This window comes from Uloborus diversus, chromosome 10, assembly GCF_026930045.1.
Source record: "Uloborus diversus isolate 005 chromosome 10, Udiv.v.3.1, whole genome shotgun sequence".
Classification (NCBI taxonomy): Eukaryota; Metazoa; Arthropoda; class Arachnida; order Araneae; family Uloboridae; genus Uloborus; species Uloborus diversus.
In genome coordinates, this window is record NC_072740.1 from 5,554,523 (window position 1) to 5,564,046 (window position 9,524).

Genomic DNA, 9,524 nt, shown 5'->3' on the forward strand with positions numbered 1-9,524 from the left:
TCAATGTGACTACAGTTTAAGGACTCAAAAAAACCAATAAAATATATTTAGCAACTTCCTTTATTTTGAGGTGTGACTTATGTGGGCTGTTGCAAGCTACATTTATATTTTTGTATTTTTATACTTAACTTTTGTTCTTTATCACATATAAAACTTACATTTTGCGCCAAAGTTTTGCACTAAATGAAAAATCAACTGTTTTTGTTCCTTTGTGCTATAAGAAAGGCTTTTATGAATTAATTGTTTCGTATCTATGTAAGGATTAATTAAAAGGAAAGCACATTTTTACAAAAATAATAACTTCTGATACTTTTCCTCAAAGAACGGAGCATCGCGATGGTATTCAATTTGACTTTACATTGGTCAATTTTAAAGCATATATGGATCTTTAAAATGTTGTTTATTTTTAAAATGATCGTATGCGGTGTGTAATTAACGGAAAAAGCCTACTCTTAAGAGGTATTATATCAAATTTATCAAAAATTGATTTTTGAAGAAATTATTGTAATTTTTTCCAGTTTTTATGAAATAATGGTCAACTTCAAGGTGCGAGCGACACCTCAAGATATTTTTTCTGTCGAAATCCTTTTGCATAACCAAATATATCTACAACAGGCAACTTTTCCGCACTATTACTTAGCGTTTATCAGATTTTTTTTTTTTTTTTTTTTGTTTTCACTCTCCACCCTAGCGCGCATGAAACATTTTAAAACCTGAACACCTCTTTTAAATTCTTTGTAAAATTTTGTTTATTAAAACTTTTAGCAGATTGGTTGTGCAGGCAGCTTCCTTGTTGTCTTAAGAACGCGTCTGCATAAACAGCTAAGCTGGACTCATTATATAATATTTTAGAACAACTTAAGTAAGATGGGGTAAAGTAGTCATAGGGTAAGCTTATACATCCTTCTTCTAAAATAATTTAATCTTCACTTTTAAGGCAGATATCAGTTAAATATTAACTTTATTAACCATTTACTGTTTTTAAGGTAAAATGAATTAAATACAACTGAGCTTAAATTTGATACAGCCTATCGATTGCGTTAAAGCAAGATTGTAATCCTATAACATTTAGGAAAGAAAAAGAAGCATAGAATATTTTCTGCAACCACAGCTTTCAATTTATTCTAGTAAAATAATGTATGCCACCGCGTTCTTCCCTCCAAAAAAATCATCGGTTGAATATCAGAAAAAAAAATAGAAACTTAGATTTAGAAGTATTTCGCATACATTGAATAGATAGAGAAAGTTTGATCGTTTTCCCCCTTTTGTTTTTTAATTAAGTAATTTTTTCAGAACTCTATTTGAGTGTAATATTTTCTTATTGTGTAGTTTAGGTAGTTTAGACATTATTCAGACGCTATCTTTAATATATTCCTAAATAATCTAAACATTGAAAATGAGCACACCATTCCTGACGATATTGGTGAAATCCAGGAGTGAAATATGATTAAAATCCTTGAGGAACCAAATTTTGACCAGATTGGACCATCAAAAAATTCTTTGAATAAAATTAATTTCTTCAAAAGAAATGGATGTATTGAGCATTAAAAAAATTATATTTTTTAAGATGGTTTTAGATCATTTTTTTAAAACTATGACCACTTTACCCCAACCCAGATCATTAACACTCATGAAAAAGAAAAGGCCATTAAGCTATTTAAATTTTTTTTTTCTTCCGAAAACTCAGTGCAGCGTGTTCTTTATTAATGTAGTGTAAAATAACGACAAAGAAATTTTAAATTTAAAAAATAAATTCCTGTGTTTATTGTTTACCTAAGTTGAAAAACCTGTATTTTATGACCACTTTACCCCACCAGATCCTAGCTTTTTTGTTAACCACTGACGAATTTTCAAAATTGCTCATTGTCAAATATTTAAAGATAGGAAGTAGGTCTCGGCATTACAATTCGAAGCTACGATTGTGATGTAGGTTTCGACTTCCTACATCAAAAATAGTAGTTAGAAAAAAAAAGCAAAGTTTTAAATTAAATTTTCAGTTCCACGAGTTTTATGCATTTCATAAATTTTGCACAAAACGTTCATAAGAGAGGAAATACTACCCTCTCTATTGAGTTTAAAAAAAACTAGCAGAAGAAATCGTAAATTCGACAAAAGTATATATATATATATATATATATATATATATATATATACTTTTATATATAAATACTATTTTATATATACTAATAAAATAGTTAATATAAAAAAAACTATATATATATATATATATATATATATATATATATATATATATATATATATATATATATATATATAGTTTTTTTTATATTAACTATTTTTAATAAAGACAACAGGCTGTATATGTATGATGCGGAAAAAAAATCATCTGCCCTTTAGACATTAATGGAAAAACATTTGATCTCTGAAATACTTCCGAAACAGAGAGATTATTTGTTTTGCTGTTTGATGAAGTCTATCTATTGTATGCTAACATTCAATAGTTGTTACAGAAGAAACCTTGCAAAAACATTTTGGGATAATTTATTAATCATTTAATAACTATACGTTTTAAAAAGCTGAAAATTACTTGTTATGTTGTAGCTGATCTGACATAAAATGGATCACACGTCTCTGGAAAAGTGGTTTAAGTTAAGTTCTTGCATATATTTTATCAGAGTGCATTAAAAGAGAATTGTTATTTTTTGTAATGTAGCTAAGTACAATGTAAAATTCAGCATTTGGTATAATTCTCAGAGATAAGTAAGAAAAGAAGAAATTAATGAAAATGATTGTCGTTTCTACAGCTGCCAAAACTATAAGGAATTATTTCATTTATATTTTAAGACTAGTGTTTCTCTTCCACAATGATGCACTACCAGACGTAACGAAACATGAGCCTTTTTTGTTGTAAGTAGTACATGTGCAGTTTTGACAATGCCATTGAAAGAAATCTACTTTCAAAGCACTTTTCAAATAATCCTTTATCTTTCAAAATATTTTCCAATAAATTCACTTTTTATTTTAATTGGTACAAGTACCAATTGATTGCTAAAATTACAAGGAAATTTCAATAACTAAGAATTAAAGAAAAATAATTAAACTAAATCCAAAAATCTCGTGTATTATCATTTTCAGTCATTTGTTTTTCTTTTACCTAATGAAAAAATATTTCTTTTTAGCTCATTCTAATTTTTTCCTGGATTGAAATGCGTCCTACAGAATATGGCGAATATATTTTTCCCGATTGGGCAACTGGGCTTGGCTGGGCAATTTCTCTCTTTTCTGTCAGTGCAATACCGATTGTTGGAGTTATAAAAGTCTATAATGCAAACGGACCACTGTTAACTGTAAGTAAATACTGACAATTTGTTCATAATTTCAACTTTATTGTACAGCTTATTTACCACTTTTATCTTTTAAAGAGGTTATCAACTTTGACGAAAGCTACAGCCGATTGGGGTCCTAAACTTCAACACCATCGAGCTGAAGCCCATGCTCCAAAGCATACAGATTCACAAGTGCCTCTGACTATACCAAATTATGACCCTGACGGTTACGGTGACGATAACGACTCGGATAGCAAAAACAGTGATTGCGGATTCTATGGCTCCGAAGGTCTGCAAATGTCTGTACCACATCATGAAACAGGACTTTAAGTGCTCAAAAAATTTCGGACATAGTTCCGTATTACTAGTCTATTTTTTACCAGGAGTATTTTGATAATGTTCGTTCTAAATGCAAAATGCGTTACAGACTTTTAATTTAAGAGTAATAGAAAAATGGCGTACATCAAATGAACGTTGGGAAGTTTTGATAAAAAAGAGTATTTTGCAGTTTAGTCTTTGATCTTGAAGGAAGGAGATCTGGAAAAAACAAATTCAAGTTAGTAAGTGTGATAGCACGTTACGAATATCTCAGCTATTGTATTCGTATTCACTATGAACATGCAAAGTACCTTGGTCCCTCCAACAAGAAAAACAAAAATGTTAAAGAAATTTTGTACAGTCAACATTCCAGGTTTTTCTTGAAAGTTTCTGTTTAGGAGTGAGTGTGACCTCGACCTTCAGTGTGTCTTAAATGTAATCATTCTACCAAAATTACCACGAAAAGTTGGCAACCAACCTTCTTTATGTCAATGTTGAATTTTCCACAGTCGTGGTGAAAATGTCACATTGTCTTTGACTATGAAATGTTTATCACAAAACAAGCACCAAAACTTCAATGAATTCTACTTTTTTCCGTCACCATTGAGGAAAGTTTGGAAAGGTTACATCGTAATATTTTATTAGGTCTTTCTAAAAGGTGTACCAAAAATGTCTGATGCTAAAGAAAAACAGAACTAGATAGAAATGTATCATTTTTATTCTTTCACTTGAAAATCCTGGGAGTTTCATCACTCCAATATCTATATTTAATTACAGTTTTCGCTACACAGATATGTGAGAACTGGAAAGGAATCAAATCATTGGCATTTTCATTCGGTATTTTGCTAGGTAATGTCTGCAGCACCACCTGGTGTCGAAAATACTGATTAAATATGCAAATTCGTGGGGTGTTTGCTAAAACAAACTTCTGCGCAATACCATATATTATTTTCTGTAGTTAACGTTTTATTTCTAATTGGATCCTTTAAGTAAATACATTCACACTATGTTAGAGAAAAAGTGCTTATTTGGTGATGCAATTCTTGATTTATGCATTAAAATGAACTCTTTAAAAAAAGTAGGCTTTCAAAGAGTATCCCTAATGCACATATTAAATAAAATATAAAGCATTCCGCCAACTAAATTAATCAACATCAAAAACTCCAATCTTCCGCAAAATAATCCTACGAACAGTCCATCAAATAAATATATCAAGCTTTTGACAAGCATTTAAAGTTTTACTGTAATACAAAATTAAGGTGCGAGTAGCAAACATGACGGGAGCGAGAACTATATTTTTTCTGTTTCCGACATGTTAGAAGATAAACAAGTCTGCAAGTTTCAATGTGCCCCCTCCTTCCCAATTTACCTTTTAAAAAGACCTAATAAAATTTTACATAACCGTTGTAAAGCACAAAGCTCTGCAAGTTTGATCAAAAATTCTTCCGTTAATGAATCTGCTATCACACAATCTATATTTTCAGAAACAATTCTAAAGCATACTGAAATTAAGTTATTCCTTACTACATGATAGATAAAAGAAAAACTTAATTATAAATTTTCTTGGAATAACTTAACTTCAAAGTCAATAAGTAACTTCCAAATTTCAATTTTCTATTATTCATACACAATATTAAATATTAACTAGTTAAAAACTATATGTAGCAAACGCAATTCATTCCAAACAACTTGTTTAATTAGCTTAATTAGTAGTTAATAATAAGGTATGATTAGATGATGTTTTCACATTTATTCAGAAGCATTAATTATTAATTGTATGTTTAGTAAATTATAATTCATTGATTTTTTCATTCATAAAATAATAAAAACTGTAAAAGTATTTTCCTATCCACAGTTAGATCACATCCAATAAAGATTCTAAAGAGAAACCACTCAAAACCTACTTCCCATTCATTTAATCAATGACGACTAAATAATATATTTTTTCGCCCACAAAACGAAATAAAAATTGCTAACTTTTACTGTAAAAGTATTTGATAGAATATTAAAGTTTAACAATTGTCGCTTTAAACCATTATTGCTTCCAATTATAAACCTTGGGGTGAGTTGCTATGGTAGATAACTTACAGTTGAGTCCCGACTTACGCGAGGGATGCGTTCCAAGACCCTTCGCGTAAGTTGAAATTTCGCGTTGTGGAAAAGGGTATGTGTAAAAACTTTTATAAACATACCCATATGTAAAAACTTTTATAAACATCCCTTCAAACTGTTAAAAAACCATTTCTTAACAATACATTACTGTTTCTGAAACAAAAAATTGAATTTTTATTTATTGTGTTTAAAAAAAAATCGTTTTATTTAACATAAAAAACTGCTACGATGCACAAAATCAATGATCAATGGGAAAGGAAGACGTAAAATAAACCACTAGGGTACGTATATTATGTAGTAAGAAAAACAAATGCTCTATAGTTGTTGAAACTTTCTCTTTTTCCTTCTATCTTCACAAACTTTAAATGAAACAGCGCTCTTATATTTCATTAACTTTCCCATATAGAATGAAAAAAATAAATGGAAAATGAGGAGTAGTTATTTGTATAAGCGATGTTTAGACTAGTACGGTGTGGGAACTTCCGCCCTCAGCTATGCCAAAGGATGAAGGTCCATTCACGAAAAAAACCACGATTCCCTTCGGAAAATTTTCATGTTGCAGGTGAAGAATTCGCGTTAGAAATGAAATTCTTTACCGGGGGAAAAATCGCGTTATAGCCATTTCGCGTAAGTCGGATCGCGTTGTAGCGGGAGTCGACTGTATTACTATTTTGTTCGTATTTAAAGATGTCTCATTACGTTTTATATTGTGATATTTTCTCGAGGGAGGTATTTATTTTTTTGTTTTGAGGACAGTATGTGTGCCAATGGCAGAGTTTCCTGTCAAACTCCGTTGCTTGCGTCTTGCTGAGGAAATGCTTGATACATAATAATTGTGTGTGCGTGTACTTAAAATTTTAGTTTGCCGCTGCAAAAATTTGTCAAAAGGTGAACGTCTTTGAAATACAAATTTAAGGGAAGAAATGAATTTAGAAGGACGAACTACATTTAATTAATTCGCAATTTGTCATTCTGAAGCATTTTTTAAATTTCGTGCACACTCTTTTAGAATTGTTTGTCATTCAGATTCAGTAAAGTGTAATTTCATTTTATTGAAAAAAAAAAGTAAAGCACATTTAAATTTTAAGTTTATTTTGTTTCTTGATTTTCTTAGACATTTTATGAATATACTATAAAACACTTTTCAATAGCTGGAAAATATTGTATCCGTGAAGTTTGTGTCTAAGAGAGCGACAAGGAATAGAAGAGAAGATTTTGCTCCTATTTCATAAAACATAACACATTTTTTAAAACTAAAGTACACGCTTTAAATAATCAAAAAGAAATTCTAATGATAAAATTGAGTAAGTTAAAAAATGAAAAATTTCAAACAAAGAGCGAAAACAATGATGAATCCTTATTTTTTAATAATAAAACAAAATGTATAATTAAACATTTTATTTGTCTCGTTTGTATCTTAGTTTTTGCATTTAATAAAATTTCCCTCACTCTCAATTGATTTTTAAGGAAAAATACTTACTTCCAGTTTAGTTTTACTTCTTTCGAAAATGTTACTTAATCGTACTTAAGTATACGAAGACAATGAAATGCATGAGGCGAAATAAGTCACAATGGAAACAATCTTTTATTTTACGATTCAGTACAGACTTCTTGATTATATAAAACAATATATTTTTACTAATAAACAATTAATGAACGAACAAAATATTATGTTCTGCTAGCTGTGAACTCCACAAAATTCAGTGCCTATTTTAATATACAACTATCTGGCAAATTTCACGCTTACGTTGAATAAAAATATATTTCCTCCTTCGTATTACAAAAAGGAAAACTTAAAAAACAAAATAGAGTTTAGTTTTTGATTTTGTAGTAACCCAATGTCAACTATCCCTTAACCACTAATTCGCATTAAAATATTGTTTTTCTTCGTCAATCAAATTGTTTGAATATTTGGTGAAAACCATCATTAACTTTCATAAACAAACTCAACTGTAGTAGAAAATACATATTTTCCATTTCCCTTTAATGTAATACACCATTCATGCTCATCAAGTTTAAATATATATTTTCTCATTATAAAAGTGAAAAATTGCATGTTACACGATTTTATTTTTGGTTGTATATAAGTTTTAGGCAAGTATGTCATTTCGTACCTTCGCATGAGGAAGTACATATCGCGCCATTTTCATTGTACAAAATCATTCATTTATTTAAATAGTATGAAGTAAGTGCAATAGGTCATTTGGTCAAGATTGTTACCAATGTTTCACCTTAAGTAGAAATTAAATTGTAGTAATTCTTAATGATTATATTTTTGCAAAACCAATGTATGACCACTTTTTAATGACATACAAAAGTTAATTAGTAAATTGTTTATTCTTACTATATTTTATGGTGGTTTTAAAAGTTCCAAAGAACTCTATATCTTATGACTTAATTTTTGTTCTTTGTAAATTTGGTTGTATTTTATGTCATACTACAAATCATTCAAAAGCATTGGTAATGCTATGCAAATAATTTTATAAAATGTATTGTACATAGCTATGTAGAATGTTTTTTAAAAATAATTATTAAATAAAAGTATTTCCATAATAGATGAGTGTTGATGATTGTATATGTTTTATACTAATGTAACATATAACGGAAATTTTACGAAACAGAAAACCATCTTGAGGAGGGGAGGGGGGGAGGTTATCATCTTAACATGATTGAGCGTAAAATGAAATTAGGTGTTATGGGATTAGGAACATTTGAATTTCAAAGCTAAAATCAAAAGTTTTACATATGGATCACATTCCTCAATGAACACACATCATCATTCCTATCTTCTTTTCACTTCAATATTTATTACCTTCTTCAACCTGATTTTCAAACTTAATGCATTTATTATACTCCAAATCGATTAAATGCTGAAAAATCTCGTACTTGATATTACTATAGAAGACAGGATAACCTGAATAGTTATAAATTTCCAACGTAAGAGAGAGGTGCAATCTAATTTCTCTACCGAAACAAAAACAAGCAAACAGAGTAATAAGACGGATTTTTTTCCTTGCTAAAGACTTCAAAAACGAAAAATTAATCACTGGATATACACAGATAGTATCATCCAATCTTGATATATATATATACTATATCTATATATATATATATATATATATATATAGATATAGTTATCTACCATATAAAAGAAGTAATTGACTTTTCAGTTTACAAATCACATTTTGATTCCCCAAATGCATACAAAACACTGGAAATGCTATTTTTTCACATTTTTCGTACATTTAAAATATATTTCAGCAGTTATAATGGCTCCAAAGAGACGTTAATTTTGCTATAATTCTGGAGAAGAACTTCTTTTATAAACAGTGGATAAAAGGCAACTTGTTTGACCCGCATTTCAACTGTAAAAAAACATAAAACTAATTAAACTGTTACTTTCAAAGCTTAGAAAAAATATTTGAGGCTATTGTTTGTAAGCAACAAAAGTTTTGCGTTATTGTAAGTTTTCCTGTCACAAGTGCCCTCGAATTAAACCCCCTACATAACCACAGGTCTTTGATGCAGTAGTATTTTGTAACGTTTTTGTAATATGGTACCAAAAAACAAAAATGAAAGGAAAAAAAAGCCCACCTCGTAGGAAATTTGGAGGGAAAAATGATTAAAAAAAAAAAAAAAACTTTGATGTTGCTCATTTTCTTGAAAATATTTAACTCCCTTTTCGCAGTACGAATATATTTTCTGAATTGATTTTTTTTTTTTTTTTTTTTTGGTAATTTAGTATTCGTTAACCACATTTCTCCTGCTCCATACAACTCGAAAATAACATTTTCGTTTTCTTCACTC

At 29.3% G+C, this 9,524-nt stretch overlaps 1 protein-coding gene across 2 annotated transcripts in view; it reads left to right on the top strand.

Moving 5' to 3' along the window:
- Nucleotides 1–8,262, top strand: part of LOC129231771 (sodium- and chloride-dependent glycine transporter 1-like) — a 133,489-nt gene extending 125,227 nt beyond the window's left edge. For both annotated transcript variants that reach the window (XM_054866136.1, XM_054866137.1), the window contains exons 14-15: nt 3,141–3,308; nt 3,384–8,262. In XM_054866136.1, the coding sequence (XP_054722111.1) occupies nt 3,141–3,308; nt 3,384–3,617 (402 nt within the window). In that variant the 3' untranslated portion in view covers nt 3,618–8,262. The remainder of the gene's footprint in view (nt 1–3,140; nt 3,309–3,383) is intronic.
- Nucleotides 8,263–9,524: the final 1,262 nt, after the last annotated feature.